The sequence below is a fragment of the Oncorhynchus clarkii genome, chromosome 5, assembly GCF_045791955.1.
Source record: "Oncorhynchus clarkii lewisi isolate Uvic-CL-2024 chromosome 5, UVic_Ocla_1.0, whole genome shotgun sequence".
In the NCBI taxonomy this organism is placed as follows: Eukaryota; Metazoa; Chordata; class Actinopteri; order Salmoniformes; family Salmonidae; genus Oncorhynchus; species Oncorhynchus clarkii.
Genome location: NC_092151.1, coordinates 63,038,567 through 63,060,826, shown reverse-complemented (window position 1 = coordinate 63,060,826; position 22,260 = coordinate 63,038,567). Strand labels below are relative to the sequence as shown.

Genomic DNA, 22,260 nt, shown 5'->3' with positions numbered 1-22,260 from the left:
AGTCATATCAGAGCTCTGGCTGGATAATAATGTTGCTTGCTTCCCTCCCAGCCTTTCATACCGTCCTTTTGTTGACCCCCGCTTTGCATCACACGCACTTTAGTCAAGTTAGTCCAGTACAAGCAGAGGATGACTTCTGTACACCAAACAGCAGCCATCTCTTCCCATTGTCTTCACTACTGTTTTCATACACAAACATGTCATTTAAAAAAATGTCAATGTTGGTCATGTGTGTACAGAATCTACCATTCAAAAGTTTCCAAAATATCCACCTAGGCAATGTAGAGTATGTGCTATTATTGTATGTGTACTGTAATAAGCTGTGTAAGGATGTATGTAGGACATGTTCCTGGTCCATGCAATAACATAAAAAACATGAATATAATACCATACAGACTTGATTGAAGCTGAGAATGACCCCTGTCTGTTTGTATGGGATGGATGGGTTACAGTATATACTGGTGAACAGTGAGGATGAATGGCAAAGGCAGAGTGCCAATTTAATACCAGTGCTCTCTGTAGGACAGTAGTAACAGACAAGAGTCTATCCTTGACTCCCTGGTGTGACAACCCCCATTATCCGTCTGCTAAAAAACAGAATCTGGAAACCCTTCCCCCTTCACACACACACACACACGCACACACACATACACACTCACCCTTCCGGGCACTGGGAGGTCATAGCACTCTATGCTGGCAGCGGTGTATAGGGCGCATGGGAGACAAGCAGTAGAGACAGCCATGGTGGTGGGGAATGTATGCACACGCTTGTGTGGGCACGTGTGCTGGCAAGTGTGGTCATGTGTATGTTTTGGAAGAGAGAGGGTCAGAAACAGAGAAAGGGGCAGGGGGGGAGGAAGAAAAAGAGGGGGGGGTGCAGAGAGAGAAAGAAGGGGGAAACTTGGCACCATTCACATCTTGTGGGTTCTACAGAGGCATTTTGGATGCTGGTTGCCTTTTTGCCAGTGATGCAATTTACCATGCCTCTGTGCCTACCATGCTACATGTTTTACCAGCGCTCCTTATCAGACTCTGACTGCGGTTTGCCATGGCCCTCCAGGTCCGGCTTATGTGCATCTGAGCATTTCGGCAGCACAAAGCTTATTGAAGGAACAGGCAAAGCCACAAACTCTGCCACATTCAGAGCTGCTATTGTGGTCTGCTTTCTGTGAGCATTGAGATGGTAATTCCACTCTGTCTGAGAGAAGAAATGCCAATATACTTGGGGGAACAGCCTGGAATAGTCTAATGGTTAATGGCTTTTGAGCAGGCATGGGACATGTTCACTGTATGGAGCAGGAAGTCGGTTTGCAGTCCCCATCTAACACAGGGGCAGGAAGCCACAATGGAAAACACTGGAAATTCTTCCTCCCAAATATCACAGAAAATAACAAGGGTCTTTTGGCATCATTACTGCAATGTTTCCTGAGAGCAGCCAAAGTAGCAGTCCATATGGTGTTATTCACTCTCTCCAACAAACAAACCAAACTATCTCTCCCAAACCCCATCTCTCCTTTCCTCTGCTCTCCTCTCCTTCTCCATACTCCTATAGTAAACTGATTGGAAAACGGCAGTGGAATACAGTCATCAATAACATGAACCTCCTTCCTCAGACTGTGAGAGGGTAGAACCTCTCACTAACACACACAGCGTCTGTGTGTGTCTGTGTGCATGCACGTCTGTGTGTGTATGTCTTTGTGCATGCGTGTTTGTGTGTGCATGTCTGTGTTTCTGTGTGTGTGTGTGTGTGTGTGTGTGTGTGTGTGTGTGTGTGTGTGTGTGTGTGTGTGTGTGTGTGTGTGTGTGTGTGTGTGTGTGTGTGTGTGTGTGTGTGTGCGTGCGTGCGTGCATGCCTGCGTGTGTGTATATGTGTTTGTGCATGCATGTATGCAAGTGTGTGTGTGTGCTGTGGTGGGGCTGTGGCACTTCCCACAGAAAGAAAACACATGAGAACATTACCACTGCTGCGGCTGCCTCTCTGCGCCTCTCCCCGGTCCGGCTCTCTTTGCCTCTTAAAGGAACAGGCGGCCGCTTGGCGAGCAAGTGGAGGAGCTACCGTGACACCCAGCACTCTGTACCACAGCACGCAGTACACAGTGTGCCAAGCAGCTCCCAGGCCTCCTGTTCAAGACACCACAGTGCCAATGGCTTTCACATGGAGGGGGCGGATGGACGGGCGATGTTTAGAGTGAGGTACCACAGATGAATTTGGTGACCAAGACAAACCAGATAATCAAATCAAATCAACCCAAGAGGAGGGGAAGACTGGTCCACATCTGGGTTTATAGGCTGCACCATGGTATTATATAAGACATGCTTAGGGCATTAAACACCACTTAAAGAAACAGCCTATTTACAGATAGCCTATTGTCAGATATTTTCCTGGTTACATACAGTAGATGGGGCCAGGGTTGGTATTTAGGCCTTAGGTAGCGATGTACTTACTGTATACTGTAGATCGGTAGTGACATCTGTGGTGAAATGGTCCTATCAACATGTGAGAGGGATCTTCTGACTTCTTAATCCAATCAGCAAGAGAATATCAGTCCAGAGATAATTCAGCCCAATCTGGCTCCTATTGTACTGTGTCTGTGTGGCTGAATCCACAATTGATAGATTATTTTAGTCTGTCATCATATGTTGTTAACAGAATGATAATTAATACTTTTTTACATGCACTGTTACCCCAAGTGTTGTACTTGATCGGCACTTGATTCAATGAATCCTGGGAATCTTGAGTATGTCACCAAGTATGTGCACTGATCTTTTTAAAGTATAGTCTACATAACCTTGAGCATGTCTGACAGTACGCCTGAATATACTGTTTAAAGCTTGAATCCTAAATGGTGAAACATCCACGTCCATTTGTGATATTACAACAACAAAGAAGTTACTGCAAATAACGAACACCGTTTCTACCCCTCGGACATCATTGCATGCGGGATAGTACTGCACAATACAGTATAAACTGCAATTGTTTTTACCAAGCTGCGCAACGATCCTCAACTCGGCAACAGAAACAATAACAATGGTGGGGGAGCGGCCAGTGGGACTGTTTCCCCCTTCTGCGGATTCCATCATTTAAGGCCTCAGGTTTGTAGTTTTACAAGCACAAAAAGGAATCAGAGTCTCCTAAGTGAAAGGGAGAGAAGGATCACGGCGCCATTTATGAGTCAGGGCTGAGTCAGAGGATAGCAGGGCGGAGGTTTCAGTACTGCCCTGTGTTTGGTTGTTTTGGGTTCTGTTCTCCCTCTTTTTGGCCCCAAAAGAGGCCGCAGCACCAAACATACATACACACACACACACACCCCTCATCGGCCCCAGGGACACTCCTAAGGCAGGTGCTGAGAATCGGGAGAAAAGCATTCATTGGCTCTGCATTAAATTATTCAACCTGTGATTAATTATCATTTGGCCCCACAATGGCAGGAGCTGGGGGAATTCCTCTGCTGGACGGCAAGCTATTGTTTTTTTATTCCAACTCAGTCGAATATTTGGGAATACAAATCATTTCCAATAGTGCACCTTCGCACACCACAAGGACACACTGCACTGTTGAAATGGTTGCTACACTACACGTATCCATTTTGTTTCTATTGACATTGTCTAACAAAGATATAACATGTTTACTACAGAGGAAGGTTGCTCTGTGCAGGGTGGTGGTCTATGAAGGTTATTGTTACCACATCAAGACAATAAATAATTGAGCATGAGTAGTTCCACCCCCAGCCACTTCTTAACGATGGAGTCAGAATTTAGGTATTCAATTAGATCATTAGATGAAACTGTCAATGGGGGGGGGCAGTTAACATTTTAGGTTTCAGTTGAGGTTGCTCAACATGCAAGGGTACAACTCGCCACATTACGTACTTTCTTTTCACTCCCCTTTTGACGTCCTCCCAACATCAGCCTCAGCCAGGGCTCTAAAGTTCAATCATTTTGGCCGCATATGCTGCTAAATATTTTGCTGTGCTACCTGGAATTTTTATTTCGGAGCACGAATGCGGCTAGAAAACAATTACCGAGATAATAACTGTTTTAATGATTAGGCATTGCTCTACTGTTGTTTCCGAGTGCCCTAGAGAATAAAGCGAATGCATATTAGTTAGCATCATGGTTGTACCTTTACTACAGTGAAAATGGCTTGCTTCTATCCCAAATGGTTCTATGAAAGCTATGACCCATATTACTGGCACAATTATTTTTCTTGCTGTGGTGGATTGGCGGCCTGCATTTTACATCTATAAACCATGTCAAATAAAATGTAGGTTTATTTGTTGCATGCACCGGTTACTTACAAGCTCTTCCTCAACAATGCAGTGTTTAATGTTAAAGGTAAGAAAATAGAATATCCAGAATTCTCACACCCTGAACCAATGGCTCTCTATGGTGTTGTAGGTCAGGGCGTGACTAGGGGGTGTTCTAGCTCAATATTTCTATGTTGGTGTTTTGTATGGTTCCCAATTAGAGGCAGCCTATAATTGGGGATCATATTTAGGTAGCCATTTTCCCACCTGTGTTTGTGGGATACTGTTTTGTGTTTGTGCACCACTACTTTCACGGTTCGTTATTGGTTTGTTGTTTTTGTTTAAACTTTCACCGTAAAAAAAGATGTGGAACTTCAATCACGCTGCGCCTTGGTCCGCTCATTACGACGATCGTCACAAGAATAGGATCTTAAAGAGCACAGAATCAATATTAGGTCAGATATATACAAACACACAAGACGTAAAACACATGAGAATAGAGCCCCACAGTGGACATGTCATAATACCCATGAAACCTAGCGGTCAAACACAGAAATGGTTCCAATCATTTTTCCACCATCCATTTAATCCATTGTGGATTTCATAAAGACTTCAAATAAGGGGTGTGTTTCGTGTAGGCTTAACCCTGGCGGTGACGTTTTGATAATCGTGTAAATCTCTCTCAGACAAGGTGACTTTAATCAATATATTCGGCTCGATTTAATCTCAGGTTTGAACATTCTAATTAGCATCAAAGTAGACATCATGCAAGAGTAAACATTTCTTTACTCCTGCACATCATGTCTGGCTGACACCTTTTCTGTCAGCTAACTAGCTACTAGCTACGATCCAAAACAAAATAAATATTGAACATTTTAATTTACTGTCGTCGGCCAGCCTGTCCTCCTGATTCCACCCCCAGTCCAACGGCCAGTCGAAGCAAGCCAACCAGGACTTAGAGACGACTCTTCGCTGCCTAGTCTCCGCCAACCCACCTGGAATCAACAACTGGTATGGGTTGAGTACGCTCGCAACACCCTTCCTTGGTCTCTTGCCCTTCGAGTGTTCCTTGGGATATCAGCCTCCGCTCTTCCCCGAGCAAGAGGAGGAAGTCAGCAATCCCTCTGCCCAGATGTTCATCCGCCGGTGTCGCCGTACCTGGAAGAGAGCCCGGGCCGCTCGGTTGAAGATCACTTCCAGGTATAGGCGACAAACGGATCGCCACCGGACCTCTGCTCCACACTATCACTACCCTCTGGGTGGAATCCCGTAAACTTTCCCCCATTCCATCGGCCCGATCCCCATCTCTAGAGTCATTAGCCCCAATGCTGTTTGTCTTTTGTTACTTCGTACCCTCCATATTCACCCTACTTTCCATGTGTCTAGGATTAAGCCTGTGTCTCACAGCCCTTTATCTTCTGTTTCCAGGCCCAACCCTCCTCCCCATGTCATCGATGGCCGTCCGGCGTACACGGTGAGATGCCTCCTGAGTGTTTGACTATGGGGCAGGGGTTTCCAGTATCTGGTTGACTGGGAGGGTTACGGCCAGGAGGAGAGGTGCTGGGTCCCTGCTAGAGACATCCTGGACCCAGCCCTCATCGCCAACTTCCACTGCCGGCTCCCCGGTCAACCAGGTATGCGCCCAGGTAGGACGCCGGGGGGGGGGGGGGGGGGGGGGGGGGGGGGTAAAACAGCATATTGGGATTTTTGGTGGGTGAGTTACAAATGGAGAAACAACTGGATGTGTAAGGTAGGTTTAATGTAAAAGGACTGCATTACACAGGTGAAAAAAAGGTAGCAAGAACAGTACAACACAACATTTTTAAATGCGTTCCTGAGTCTAGATGTTATCCAATAAGGAGAAGAACAAGTGAAGGAAGCAGCATATGGAAAATGGGTGAAGGTAAGGAGGGTTTTCAGAGCTAAGATGGAGAGTTCCAAAGTGTCCAAAGTTGAGGGACTATAAAAGACAGTGTGGAATAAGGGGTACCTAGAGAGATGCTTAGCTATGGTTTAAACATAATATGTTTCTGCACCCCTTCTAGGTCGATGTCACAAATATCCGGTCCATGTCCAGTCATACTCAGGGTCCCTCACGTCATTCCGTCTCAGTTGCATCATTGAAATCGTGGTCATCATGGTGTGTCTGTGAATCCCAACATTAAAGACAGCATGAGGCACAGGGGTGGCAGCATCATATTGGGGGGGGGGGGAAATTATGTTGATATATTGAAGCAACATCTCCAGACATCAGTCAGGAAGTTAAAGCTTGGTCGCAAATGGGTCTTCCAAATGGACAATGACACCAAGCATACTTCCAAAGTTGTGGCAAGATGGCTTAAGGACAACAAAGTCAATGTATTGGAGTGGCGATCACAAAGCCCTGACTCAGAACCAAGGAGGCCTACAAACCTGACTCAGTTACACCAGCTATGTCAGAAGGAATGGCTAAAATTCACCCAATTTATTGTGGGAAGCTTGTGGAAGGCTACCCAAAACGTTTGACCCAACTTAAACAATTTAAAGGCAACGCTACCAAATACTAGTTGAGTGTATGTAAACTTCTGGCCCACTGGGAATGTGATGAAAGAAATAAAAGCTGAAATAAATCATTCCCTCTACTATTATTCTGACATTTCACATTCTTAAAATAAAGTGGTGATCCTAACTGACCTAAGAAAGGGAATTTTTACCAGGATTAAATGTCAGGAATTGTGAAAAACTGAGTTTAAATGTATTTGGCTAAGATGCATGTAATCTTTTGACTTCAATTGTACGGTATGAAAGACTGTACCACATAGGGCAGTACAATAGCCTACACTTGGAAAGGAACCTGAAGGTACATACTGTACCAATTACCAGACACAAGGCAGGTGTGGACCAGTGCTGCCTTGACTGCAGACTTCTGGTTTGCAGAAGCTCCCTTCTACTTAGCAGCCGCCGCCATGGCATCAGTCAACAACTTGAGTGGCACACACGTTATTTATCAATACCCCCTTAATTTTACCTCAAAAACAAACGTGTGAATACCAATTCATTTAAACCCCACCACTGCAGGTTGAACTAAATAAGGTTACATAAACCTGCCTACTAGTTATACTAATGATCTGCTGTCCAGAGGGTAACAGCAAACAATGTTTTCCTGCAGTAAACTAAGCACACTGTTCACTCAAGAGAGGATGGTAATCAGTCCATCTCTGAAACCTCTCAAAAAGCCAGACTGAAATAATACACCTAGCTAGGGGAGCTACAAGTCAAGTAGTACATGAAGTAGGCAACCCACCCCTCACCCACAAACAATTGTCATTGTATTTAACTAGGCAAGTCCTTACAATGACAGCCTACCCCAGGCCAATTGTGCGCTGCACTATGGGACTTCCAATCACGTCCGGATGTGATGCAGCCTGGATTCAAACCAACCTGCCTTAAATCGACATCCACGTCTTCGATAATATTGAAATGGAAGGAGTATCAGACCACTGCAAATCTACCAAGACCTGGCCGTCCCTCTAAACTTTCAGCTCATACAAGGAGAACACTGATCAGAGATGCAGCCAAGAGGCCCATGATCACTCTGGATGAACTGCAGAGATCTACAGCTGAGGTGGGAGACTCTGTCCATAGGACAACAATCAGTCGTATATTGCACAAATCTGGCCTTTATGGAAGAGTGGCAAGAAGAAAGCCATTTCTTAAAGACATCCATAAAAAGTGTTGTTTAAAGTTTGCCACAAGCCACCTGGGAGACACACCAAACATGTGGAAGAAGGTGCTCTGGTCAGATGAAACCAAAATTGAACTTTTTGGCAACAATGCAAAACGTTATGTTTGGCGTAAAAGCAACACAGCTCATCACCCTGAACACACCATACCCACTGTCAAACATGGTGGTGGCAGCATCATGGTTTGGGCCTGCTTTTCTTCAGCAGGGACAGGGAAGATGGTTAAAATTGATGGGAAGATGGATGGAGCCAAATACAGGACCATTCTGAAAGAAAACCTGATGGAGTCTGCAAAAGACCTGAGACTGGGACGGAGATTTGTCTTCCAACAAGACAATGATCCAAAACATAAAGCAAAATTTACAATGTAATGGTTCAAAAATAAACATATCCAGGTGTTAGAATGGCCAAGTCAAAGTCCAGACCTGAATCCAATCGAGAATCTGTGGAAAGAACTGAAAACTGCTGTTCACAAATGCTCTCCATCCAACCTCACTGAGCTCGAGCTGTTTTGCAAGGAGGAATGGGAAAAAATGTCAGTCTCTCGATGTGCAAAACTGATAGAGACATACCCCAAGCGACTTACAGCTGTAATCACAGCAAAAGGTGGCGCTACAAAGTATTAACTTAAGGGGGCTGAATAATTTTGCACGCCCAATTTTTCTGTTTTTGATTTGTTAAAAAAGTTTGAATAAATGAATATAATAAATGAATGCAATAAGTTTGAATATCCAATAAATGTCGTTCCACTTCATGATTGTGTCCCACTTGTTGTTGATTCTTCACAAAAAAATACAGTTTTATATCTTTATGTTTGAAGCCTGAAATGTGGCAAAAGGTCGCAAAGTTCAAGGGGGCCGAATACTTTCGCAAGGCACTGTATCCATAGGACCACTTTATGCCGTACACTCCACAGAGCTGGGCTTTACAGAGGAGTGGCCAGAAAAAAGACATTGCTTAAAGGGAAAAAAAGCTAACTCGTTTGGTGTTCGCCAAAAGGCATGTGGGAGACTCCCGAAACATATGGAAGAAGGTACTCTGGTCAGATGAGACTAGAATTGAGCTTTTTGGCCATCAAGAAAAACTCTATGTTTGGTGCAAAACCAACACCTCTCATCATCCTGAGAACACCATCCCCACAGTGAAGCATGGTGGTGGCAGCATCATGATGTGGGGATGTTTTTCAACGGCAGGGACTGGGAAACTGGTCAGAATTGAAGGAATGATGGATGGTGCTAAATACAGGGAAATTCTTGAGGGAAACCTGTTTGTCTTCCAGAGATTTGAGACTGTGACGGAGGTTCACAGTCCAGCAGGACAATGACCCTAAGAGTACTGCTAAAGCAACACTCAAGTGGTTAAAGGGGAAACATTTAAATGTCAAGGAATGGCCTTGTCAAAGCCCAGACCTCAATCCAATTGAGAATCTGTGGTATGACTTAAATATTGCTGTACACCAGCGGAACCCATCCAACTTGAAGGAGCTGGAGCAGTTTTGCCTTGAAGAATGGGCAAAAATCCCAGTGGCTAGATGTGCCAAGCTTATAGAGACATACCCCAAGAGACTTTCAGCTGTAATTGCTGCAAAAGGTGGCTCTACAAAGTATTGACTTTGGGGGGCTGAATAGTTATGCACGCTCAGTTGTTTTTAATTACTTATTTCTTGTTTGTTTCACAATAAAAAATATTTTGCATCTTCAAAGTGGTAGACATTTGTGTAAATCAAATGATACAAACCCTCCAAAAATCAATTTTAATTCCAGGTTGGCAACAAAATAAAGGCAACAAAATAAAGAAAATGCCAAGGGGGGTGAATATTTTCGAAAAGCCACTGTATGTGCATGTGGGAAAGGGTAAAAGTGACTGAGCAGCAGGATTGATAATAATAATAATAATTGTATTTACTGTATATGTGATTGTGTGTGTGTGTGTGTATGTGTGATTGTGTGTGGCGTCACACAACCACATACAGAGAGAACAGTCCATGGCTGGTGTGGCTGAAGTCTTTGGCAATATTCCAGGCCTTCCTCAGACACCACCTGGTATAAATGTCCTGGACGGCTGGGAACTCGGCTCTAAATGATGCACTAGGCCATCCGCACAACACTCTTGCAGTCGAGGGCGGTGCAGTTGCCATACCAGGCTGTGATGGATTGGTGAGGATCTGAGGGCCCATGCCAAATCTCTTCAGGGTTCGTGCCCCTCCCCTCCCCACCCCCCACCCCACACCCTGTTTCCTGTAGTCCACGATCAGCTCCTTGGTCTTTCTGACATTGAGGAAGAGATTGTTGTCCCGGCAACACACTGACAGATCTCTGACCTCCTCCTTGTAGATTGTCTCATCGCTGTCGGTGTTCAGGCCTACCAACGTTGTGTCATCAGCAAACTTGATGGTGTTGGAGTCGTGCGTGGCCACACAGTCATGGGTGAATAGGGCGTAAAGGAGGGGACTAAGCACACACCCCTGGGGGGGCCCCCTTGTTGAGGGTCAGCGTGGCGTTGGTGCTGTTGCCGACGTTCACCACCTGGGATCGGTCCATTAGGAAGTCCAGGACTCAGTTGCAGAGGGAGGTGTTCAGTCCCAGGGTTCCTATTCAAGGCAGTATCCAAATTAGAGTGGGTTTAGGGTATCTGGGTTGATGTTGTTGATGTCAAATCAAATCAAATTGTATTTGTCACATGAACCGAATACAACACATGAACCTTACTGTGAAATGCTAACTTACATGCCCTTAACCATGACGTTCAATTGCACTTCATAATTTCAGATGTGGATGCTATAGGGCTATTGTCATTTAGGCAGGTTACCTTAGAGTTCTTGGGAAAATGAACAAGTGTGGTCAGCTTAAAACATGTTGTGATTGCAGACTGGGACAAGGAGCGGTTGAAAATGTAAATGAAGATGCTTGCCAGCTGGTCTGCGCATGCTCTGAGGATGCGTCTGGGTATTCTGCCCGGTCACGCGGCCTTGCGAGTATTAACCTGTTTAAAAGGGCTGTTTTAAAACAACTTGCGGGCCATTTTTTACTTTTTGTTCAGTCATGTTACCTAGCTAGCTAACAACCTGCTAAATTTACTAGAAGTATAGAGTTTCTAAACCCAGATTACCAACAGCTCGACACTTACGGGAATGCTTCTCGAAGCAGACTCGACAGACCAGACAGAGGTTTGGGAAGTCAATGGGAGAAGTGAAAAATTCTTCCTTGGCTGTTAATTTTCTCAAGATTTAAAGGCACATCTAGATTTGAGTCAATGCCTAAAGTAGCTGTACATGTTATTACTCCAACTTGGTGAAAGTAACAAACTGACACGTTTTCATTTTCGTCAAAAACAACTTTATTTCGAAGAAGTGCCTTTGATTTGATGGCCTACACATGCGCAGTTCGGCGCGAGACGATCTAGAGACCGATGACATGTTTCTGGCATGAGCTTAGCTAACCAACGTCGCCATGACATTGCCTACAAGCGTGATCAGGGATTTATTTTGGAGAAGCAATTTCTAGGCATCTTCATACAATATTTGCTAGTAGGCTATATCCGAACATTTGGGGGCACAGAAAGAAAGGAAAGGGAATAGCTTCCTCAATGATCATAGCAATTAATGAATGTCTGATCTCTTGCATGTCATCATACACGTGATGTTCTTAAAGAGGCAGTTTACAATATTCTATGTAATGCATCTCAATAGGAAAACAATGCTTTTACACAATGGAGAAACCTAATATGCCCAACAACAGGCATATTTACATCCTCAGTAAAGATATTACAAATCTGTGACTCAGTTGTGATGCACAATACTTAAACTGATACATTTTGTGGAGACTGACTCGTTATTTTCATATGTTTTAATGCTGGCTGTAGCCTTTCACACAATGGTCAGTTTGGCTATTTGTATAATTCAATTAGCTACCGTGAAATGTATTTGTCCAGCCCCTCACCTCCCTAGGACTGCTCAGTAAATTAAGTCAACGTTGGAGTGCAGTGAAAATGGGCTTGAGCCTTTGGTCAATCCAGTAGACCCCTTTTGAATGTATGATCTGAGAAATGTAAACCATCAGCTGACAGTGAAATGTAGTACACAAAGCTCATGTACTCTCCCAGTTAGTGAGCACAATCCATTTGTTTCTCTTTCAGGGACTGAACATTTAAGAAGTCTGCATAGGTCTGAGTGAGTGACCTCTCAAGATAAAGCTTGCTATAGTCTACCCAGTTTTCTCAGACACGTTCTCTTCTGAATCGTAGTTATTCATCGCGAAACCTAGACATTTATTTGTATTGATTATGATGATACATGTCTTACGTATGTTACCCATAGTAGTCTCCTTTTTTCCCAGTCAGAATTAGAATGCTGAGAGCTCTCTAATGGATACATTATTCAGTTCAGTCCATTCATTGTAACCTGGTAGAAAAAAAGAGACATCTATAAAGTAAATACTTTTTGTATCATGGTCAGACAAAATTGCCATTTTGAACATTTATATTCAAACAAGTACGAAGGCCTTAAGCTGAGGACTTCAGTTAGTCTGTTTTTCACATCTCAATCTCTTACATGTTTCTGAGGTCAGTAAACAAGAAGAGTGTGCGTTCCCCTTTAAGAAGCCCCTACCATTCCATAGCGGAGGGAGTAAGAATACATTCTCGAACAGCGGTTAAGAGGGGGAAAAAAATCCACCAGCGGTCTGTTTCAAGTCCCCCCAATAGAAACTGTGCCTGATTTGTGGCCAATGTTGGAGATGTAAAAAAAAAAAAAAAAAAAAGGAGGGGGGAGGAAAAACACTAAAGGGGTAGCTATGGAGATAGAACGTTTTCCTGGCTGCTTTCTTTGACAGGTGTTGAGAGGGGTAAAAGTCTTAAAACAGAATCCAGCATGTACGCCAAAGGTAAAGGAGCTGTCGTCCCTTCCGATAGTCAAGCGAGAGAAAAGTAAGTGAATTATGCACCATTTAAGAGTTTTACATGGTTAAAAGGAAGCTCCAACTTTCTAAACTATAGCTACCATAATTTAAAGGTGTGTACAGTACTCGCTCGCTCTCCTGAGTGTTGTTTACCCCTGCCGTGGCACGTCTCTTTAACTTTTTGTCCTGTTAGTTGCACTTTCTCGTTCTTTTAGATTATATTTCTTACAAAATTCTCGCACGTTGTGAACGCAACGCACGGAAGAGTTGTTCTGTCTTTTGTAGCTATGTTTCATTTGGGGTTCCAAATGTCTCGCTTTCAGGAATTTAAAGATATAATGTAGCGCAGAATTGCTACTGCGAAAAAACATTTTCTTCTTGAGATTCTATTTTAAAATATGGAATATGTCTGTGATGCCTTTCTAGATGGAGTTGCATTGACGCGGACTCTCACATTGTTTGAATGTGTAAAGTTTTTGAGACATGTTACGAGGGACTTTTCAAAATGCAATCGACCCGTACAGAAGGTCTACTAGATATCTTCTAGACGTCTATGCGACATGTTTTCTTACCATATTCGTGTTTATTAAGGACTTGTGCAGGACATCCCACATGAGCAAATGACGAGGACTTTGTCTTGTCTGTTAAATGAAACCTGTACCTGTCTAGTTATACCTACATTAGCGGACTAAACTCCACTCCATGGTAAAGGAAGTTTATACACACGTAAACTTTTTTTAAGCAATGTGTCATCTATGTTGACGTGTTACTGTAACATGTTTAAATAATTTAATAATATATATATTATATAATCTCAGTCCTTTTAATTAAATATTTTGTGTCACTATGATGCTTTGAATATTAATAACTGCTATTTCAGAGTTCAAACGAATATTTTATCCTCTTTAGGGGTAAGCAGAGATACTGCCACAACTTTTAAAATGTCAGATGAGCGATTTTGATCATGAATGAAGACTGCTTTAAACCAGTGCTTTACACGAAGGCTACATCTTATGTACTTTGTTGCTTTCCATGCTACACAAACTATTGTGTAGGGACTCTGATAAGAGTAGCACCGCTTCCTTCATGGCACAGCATGATTTCAAGAAGGTTGTGATATGAGAAACACTTTGTTACATATTTACCCTTCACAGACGGTGTAACCGATGACTGACACACAATTATGAACAGAGTTTCTGTGGAATACTGTGGATACGATTAGATCAAGGTGGCTGGATAGCCAAGCTATCGCATGTTGCTTTTTTTCTTCTCATGTATGAATAAATACTTCTTAAAAATAACATTTTTTCAAACTTTTGGGGCATTTGCTGCTCAGCCAGATGTTAGAATTATATTATGTAGTTAGTGTTCATTGAAAAATATTGAAACTTACTTGCCTAAGTTTCATTCATCCTATTGCTGACTGTGTGGGGATCCTCATGATGAGTATTACTTGTAGGCTTCAGGTCTGTCTTAATTTCACCCAAATTTGAATGTATGACGTAAATGGCAGACAATCTCCGTTAGAGGAAAATCTTTTCTGTGTATTGACAAACGGCGGCAGCATTGTGTGCTGAGGGAGTATGAATCCTAACTGAAAACAATTCCATGTGGTTCATGTACCAATACAGCAAGAATAACGAATTTTGAATGGGCATGTGATGCCCAGATATTCCCTGATTTTATTATATGTAATCCTTTTAAAAACTTGTGGAGTCCTACATATGCATCTTATTTGTTTACAATCAAAGGCAGATCCATTAGACACAAGTGCTCTTTAAATGGAGTGTTGACAGAATAAATCCTCACTTAGTAATACAGAGACATACAGTAGAACAATATTCCCTCCATCCCATCCCTTTTAAGTTTTACCTTGAAGTTAAATGAAGATACAGTTGTCCCGTATGTCCTTTGTCTTGTTGTATGTACCATCCCACACAAGAAGTTTCACTCACAAGAAAAATGAAGTTATTTGATTGATTAAGCAGTGAACCCCCTGGCACCGTCCTCTGCATGTGTGTGTTCTGTCTCTGTGTTCTTAGAGTCCGGAAAGCAGGTGATGGCCAGAGTGAGGATGCACTTACCTTCTCACCTAACTAATGACTCTGCCATGAGCCAAATGCGTGTTTCTCTTTACACTATGGTTAGTCAGGACGCTACCCATTGTTGTCTGAAGTCTTGTTAGATTAACTCCTACTTCATTTGGAAATTGAAATGAAAGACCTATATGGTCTCTCTCTGTGCTGGTGGAGGTCGTCCATTTCTCACCAACATGTTTAGAATGCTTTCTGGTTTAGGTACAGCAGAGGGGAGACAGTGGAATATAGGTGTCTAGTACAGAAACACTGATGGAGCAGATGGAAGTTATCAAAAGTGCACCAAGAATGGTAGGGTATAATGGCTTATCAAAACCTTGGAGGAATCTAGAAGAATAAAGACTGAACCTGAGTTTGGTAACTTTTTTCCCCTACAAATTCTACAAAATCACTAAGATTTGAATCTGATGACTGATGACGGTGTCATTCAAGGAAGTGCTTGACCTAGAGTTCAAGAGAGATGTAAAGAATGGAAGAGATGTTTGTTTGTTTACCTGTCCTTGAGGAGAGGCGTCAGATGCCTGTGGAAAAATTTAGAACAAGAACTCGTGCCCTTGTGATGAGAATAATTAATTCCATCACACTCACTCTTTCTGCACTTGATTTAATTTGATTTCCACAGGGTTGAAACAGAGGCTCCAACATTAATATGACCTTATTGTTTGTTAATTACAACATCATTGAAATGGGCTCAGGAACCTGCTATCACAGGGCCCTTCTATGGAATTCATCAAATACAATGTTTTTCATCATGATACAGTAGTCAGATGTGCGTGACCCTGTCACACTTTGTAGCCTTTAATTTAAGGCAATGCATACTCTATACATATATAGGTTAGGCCTATAAGACATTTCTATAATATTCAGAGGATAATTGAATATCTTGAATAAAGTGTTTGCTTTGAATGTGTTTCTTTACATACACACCCTCCCCTATATTCACATGGAGTTTAATAGAGTTCTTGAGGTCTGAATGCACAGTTTTGATATCACACATATGCATTTTGGACTTTTGAGAACGACATTTAAGAACCATGTACTCAACGAATGCAAAAACATGCCACTATTTTGTGATGAACCTCTTATTTTCTCTGGTTTGCTTTGAATGAATATGCTCCTATTCAGAGGTGTCAACAGTCAATTAATTTGGTGCACTGATGTATCCGCACATATTTGTTAGCTTTCTCACTTTTGAAATAAGTGAGACAGTATAAATATTGAGGCTACGTGCGTGAAGTCAGTATTCCGGTTGGTCACGGCACAGACAAACTCATGAAGTCTAAGTGTATTCTGTTGATTACACTGGCCCACACATTTATATAAATGTTATAGCGACCTGATACCTTAAGTCTTATGTCGCTGATTTATTAAGTATAGACCGTGTGGAGTAGTCCAAATCACTGTTATTTCAGTACACTAGTAGTACATATTCATTATTACCTGATAACAATATCTAGCCCCTGCTTATTCCATTTATAAACCATGTCTGCTTGGTATCCTGATGGTTTTCTATCTTTCTCATAGAATCAAACTTTTGTTGAAATGAATCAATTTCCCCAAAATGAAGACTCTCGGGTTAGAATACAATGGCGTCCTTTCAAGCGGAGCATGTCCATAATTGTGGAGTCAATTTAGCTCGAGGCTAGCTCCTGGTAAAGAGACAGATGACTTTGGCAATGGGAATCCATTTTTAAGTTTATTAAGTTGAGGTGTGTGTGTGGATTAACCCATGGCTGGTTTAAGCCATGCGTGTGTACAGTCTTTTGTCACTGTTTTGTGTCTGCAACAAATGGTCGTCAGTGTAAAAATGTTCATTTAATCTTAGTTTCATCTCATAAACCGGTAGCCTAACACTTGGAGAATGAAATGCTTCCAGAGGTGTCCTTTTAATCTATGCATCCTTCTTTGCTTACAAGACATGTCAGTAGTCATCAACTTGCGATCATGATCTTAATTCCTCTAGGCCTAGGCTTTTGTGAAACAAGGGAAAAACTAAATGGGCATTATGAAAACTGATACAATTACTATCTTGCATTCACCCCAACTCCCTTCTCCATCACTTCTCATGCATACCTTATCTAACCAAGCTCATGCATACCTTATCTAACCAAGCTCATGCATACCTTATCTAACCAAGCTCATGCATACCTTATCTAAACAAGCCCATGCATACCTTATCTAAACAAGCCCATGCATACCTTATCTAAACAAGCTCATACATACCTTATCTAAACAAGCTCATGCATACCTTATCTAAACAAGCCCATGCATACCTTATCTAACCAAGCCCATGCATACCTTATCTAACCAAGCCCATGCATACCTTATCTAAACAAGCCCATGCTCTCGCTGCTGAATTATTTACATCAAGACAGGAAAGTTAATTTGCTAACTGTCTGTGCTTTAGCTGGCTAAACTTTGCAGAGGTGCTTTCATGTCTTGCAGGAGCGTAGTCTGATAGCCTGGGGTGGGATGTCAGGAGTATACCTTGGATGAGGTGGAAGATCTCCCCTTGAAGTGTGGACACAGTGTAAAAGTCTGGGCTGACTGTGGAGCAGGGGCTGCTGACTGTGGAGCAGGGGCTGCTGACTGTGGAGCAGGGGCTGCTGACTGTGGAGCAGGGGCTGCTGACTGTGGAGCAGGGGCTGCTGACTGTGGAGCAGGGGCTGCTGACAGTGGAGCAGGGGCTGCTGACTGCCTCCCTGGCCCTGCATCTAACGTTAGTCACTACAGAGAGGATCAAACTAAACCACCCACTCAACAGTAGTTCTCTAACTGAGAGAAGTCTACTGGTCTCTTGTCTCCTAACCTTTCCACAGCATGTAATTTGTATGACCATTATCCATGATGATGGGGTTTCAGTGGCATCAGAGCTCTTTAGCTGGAGTCTGGCATGGAAGAGAGCAGTGGGTTAGAGGGGTGGACTGGCCCAGCAGAGCAATGGATTAGGATGTTGAGATTTTTCTATAGGCATCTGAGACATCACTAAAAATGACAGAGAAGATGACCCAGCACCACTCTTGATACTCAGGGGTTGTGAATATATTATTATGGAGATGTTCCCTTTGGGAGGTCAGAGGACATGGAGCTTGTGTGTGTCAGATGGAGTCTCATTTCAGAGAAGGTTTTTGTATGAACGTATGCCTTGTGCTTGGTGTCAGTGCTCTGTCTGTCTCCTGTCATGTGTGGCCCTAGGGTCTCCACTATGGTCGTTATCCTGTAGATCTCCCTTCTCCCATCACACCATCACACAGTTGTCTTAACGCCTAGCAAGTTCCCTCTCTCGATCTCCTTCCCTCTGCTGACGCCATCTCTACCTGCTCAGGGAGAGTCTCCACTTCCCTTGGCGGAGTTACTCGGTGCTACTGACAGTGCAACAAAAGGTGTCCCCCGAAGCCAGGATTGAATGAGTGTTTTTAAATAATGCATTAGAACAGGGGCAGGTGCCCATCACCAGGGCACAGAACCCCTCAGATCATACCAGTGTAGCCATGAAAATTTCATCAGGGCACTCATGGGAATTTCTGTTGGATCCAGTTCAGTGTGGACCAGCTTATAGAAGCCCACGCATGCCGCTGGGTATTACAAACCGCCACGAGGGAGTCTTCTTACATTTTACACCAGCCGCCTCCCCTCTGTACCAGGAACCTGACAAGTTTTCAGACTGGGAGAGCACAGGTACTTCCTGGTTAAAGGAGCGCCTCGTTTTTTGACTGGTTTCATTTAAGTTCATTCAGAGCACATTCCCAGAGCTCAGTTCTAATTGGCTGGTTTGAATTAAACTCAGTTGAGACCTGATTACAAACGCCACCAAGCATTTTCAGTGTTACCAGGTAGTGTCGCGTGGTGACACTCCCCTCTATGATGAGATGAGTATGGAAATATTCCAGCCAGTGGTTTTGCTCCACCGTGTCATTCATAGGAATATCATGCCATTACCCATAACCCGTTGTTCTGCCCATCCTTCTCTTCTACCGTCACCCTTGACCTACACTCTAAGCCAGGGGTGTCAAACATACGGCCTTTGGGCCGGATCCGATGCTCTACACAGACTATCGCTAACATTTCAACTAAACTTAACCGTTGCCCTAACCTTAACCCGTACCCTAACCCTAACCCTTACTCTAAACTTAACCGTAACCTTAGCAAGCAGTTGCTTATCAACAGATAGTTTGTTAACCTGTTGCGACGACCAAACCCGGATCCGGGATTCTATTTATAGACCTAAGCTCATTACCATAACGCAACGTTAACTATTCATGAAAATCGCAAATGAAATGAAATAAATATGCTAGCTCTCAAGCTTAGCCTTTTGTTAACAACACTGTCATCTCAGATTTTCAAAATATGCTTTTCAACCATAGGAAAACAATAATTTGTGTAACAGTAGCTAGCTAGCGTAGCATTTAGCGTTAGCGTTAGCATTAGCGTTAGCATTTAGCAGGCAACTATCACAAAAACAAGTAAAGCCTTCAAATAAAATAACTTACCTTTGAAGAACTTCTGATGTTTTCAATGAGGAGACTCTCAGTTAGATAGCAGATGCTCCGTTTTTCCAAAAAGATTCTTTGTGTATTAGAAATAGCTCCGTTTTGTACATCACATTTGGCTACCAAAAAAAAAAAAAAAAAAAAAAAAAAAACGAAAATTCAGCCCTCAAAACGCGAACTTTTTTCCAAATTAACTCCATAATATTGACTGAAACATGGCAAACGTGGTTTAGAATCAATCCTCAAGGTGTTTTTCCACATATCTCTTCAATGATATATCCTTCGTGGAAGCCTGGTTTCTCCTTGCTCTCAAATGGAAAAATAATTGCACCTGGCTTTACGCTCCAATTTCGACGCAGGGACACCAGGCGGACACTTGGAAAATGTAGTCTCTTATGGTCAATCTTCCAATGATATGCCTACAAATACGTCACAATGCTGCTAACACTTTGGGGGAACGACAGAAAGTGTAGGCTCATTCCTTGCGCAATCACAGCCATATAAGGAGACAATGGAAAACAGAGCTTCAGAAATTCTGCTCATTTCCTGGTTGATGCATCATCTTGGTTTCGCCTGTAGAATGAGTTCTGGGGCACTTACAGACAATATCTTTGCAGATTCTGAAACTTCAGAGTGTTTTCTTTCAAAAACTGTCAAGAATATGCATAGTCGAGCATCTTTTCGTGACAAAATATCGCGCTTAAAACGGGAACGTTTTTTATCCAAAAATGAAATAGCGCCCCTAGAGATCAAAGAGGTTAATAGTATGACCATCTGTAGAGCATCTATAGAAGGACTACCCAAATAAAGTGTAAAAGAAAATGTACAAAGCTGTGGATAGAGGATTTATAATTAAGTGTGACTCCGGACCTCGACACCCCTGCGGTAAGCAGTCACTCCAGCATGACAAATCCACAACCATAAAACAGACAGACCAGATAAAACACTGTGGCCATGATTGTGTTCGTTGTGTCCAGAACCATTTGTTTACACTAGATTACTGAAATGAGCAGTGAAATGAATACGTCTGATGTAACACTGAGAAATAATTAAGAAGATAGGTGTCCCCTTTAACTAATGTCTAACGTTAGTCAGAACTATTTTTTTGCAGTCCGTGGAAGAAATGTTTCCCTTATTTAAAGCTGGCATATCAAATGAATTATTACTTTGAGACGATGTCCCTTGTGCTTGGTTCAACATCCAGCACAAGTGTTTTTGAGACTCTCCTCCCAACAGTAGACTTAACCTAATGTGACCAAATTGACTTTTCTTTCTTTCTTTAATTTTTTTCTCCCAATTTTGTGTTATCCAATTGGTAGTTAGTCTTGTCCCATTGCTGCAGCTCCCGTACGGACTTGGGAGAGGCGTAGGTCAAGAGACTTTGCATCCCCCAAAAAACGACCCTGTCAAGCTGCACTGCTTCTTGACACACTTCTTATTGACACACTGCTCGCTTAAACCACTGCTCGCTTAAACCACTGCTCGCTTAAACCACTGCTCGCTTAAACCACTGCTCGCTTAAACCGGAAGCCAATCGCACCAATGTGTCGGAGGAAACACTGTACAACTGGTGATCGTGTCAGCGTGCATGCGCCCAGCCCGCCACAGGATTCGCTAGAGCACGATGGGACAAGGACATCCCAGCCGGCCAAACCCTCCACTAACCCGGACGACGATGGGCCAATTGTGCGTCGCCTCATGGGTCTTCCGGCTGCGACACAGCCTGGGATCGAACCTGGATCTGTAGTGACACCTCAAGCTCTGCAGTGTCTTAGACCGCTGCCCCACTCGGGAGGCCCTTTCCCTCTTAGTAGAGTGTGGGTTCATCACTAGTCCAGGAGCACAGGGAGCACAGTAATTGCCAGCACAGGCGGCTAAATGACAGTCATAATGATACCAAAAATGCACAAGGTAGTGTGGGTTGTCAGATAGTGTGACACCGATCCACGCTTGGCTGTCTCTGCTTTCCTCTTGTTTTCCTGAGCATCCATGTTAAAGGAGGAGCTCCGTAAACCACAGATGCTCTTTTTATTTTCTAGAGCCTCCCAATGGCTTCTCCTTAGAGTCTGCATGTTATCTGGCTGTCATTGTGAAAGTCTCTGGCTCCTACTGTAAATGTTAATACTGTGTAAATACAACAGGTCTGACCAAAAACACAATTGTACTTTATTACGACAAATACTGAGTTCTTCTGGTTAACCCCACTGGTCTGTAAGGAGAGATCCAGTACAAATTCATTTTTCACCTGAGCGCCAGTTGGATAGGCTGCCTGCTAGCCCGGGAGAGGGTGAGAGATTCTCCAGAGCGAGGAGGAGGGGATGGAGGAGGTGTGAGATGGACCCTCAACATTGACATTTTTCTCTTTTGTTTTACAGGTTAGCTTTATATGTGTACGAGTATTTGCTGCACGTCGGCGCACAGAAATCAGCACAGACCTTCCTGTCAGAGGTAAGAAATGGCTTTAGAAGAACTTCCTGAGGTGAACGGATGAATGGGATTCCTCTCCATTGTATAGCGAGGGATGGAATTTACATTAGCGGTAGCCCTGGGGTCAAGAACCAATCTGGTCGTCTCTGCTTTGTTACACAAGTAATTGGATTACAACGTTTTTTGTATACAATGATATGGATGTAGTGGGTGTAGACTAAGCTATACGTTGATGAATAACAGCAGTATTAGTCTTAAGATTTCTATAAGGACAATAAAAAATGTTGTCTGTTCTATTTGCGTTCCATATCAACACCTAGGCCATGCTCCTTCCTCTATTAGTCTGATAGCCCCTGAACTGTCAATGAGGTAAAGCCCATGTA

General features: G+C 43.1%; 1 protein-coding gene across 2 annotated transcripts in view; it reads left to right on the top strand.

The window, feature by feature from the left end:
* The first annotated feature begins 12,720 nt into the window (after positions 1-12,720).
* Positions 12,721-22,260, top strand: part of LOC139409182 (single-stranded DNA-binding protein 3) — a 135,827-nt gene continuing 126,287 nt past the window's right edge. Inside the window, exons 1-2 of one of the 2 annotated variants that reach the window (XM_071153976.1) lie at positions 12,721-12,892; positions 21,826-21,898. In XM_071153976.1, coding sequence (XP_071010077.1) covers positions 12,837-12,892; positions 21,826-21,898 — 129 coding nt within the window. In that variant the 5' untranslated portion in view covers positions 12,721-12,836. The remainder of the gene's footprint in view (positions 12,893-21,825; positions 21,899-22,260) is intronic. The other variant, XM_071153977.1, reaches the window with a different exon arrangement.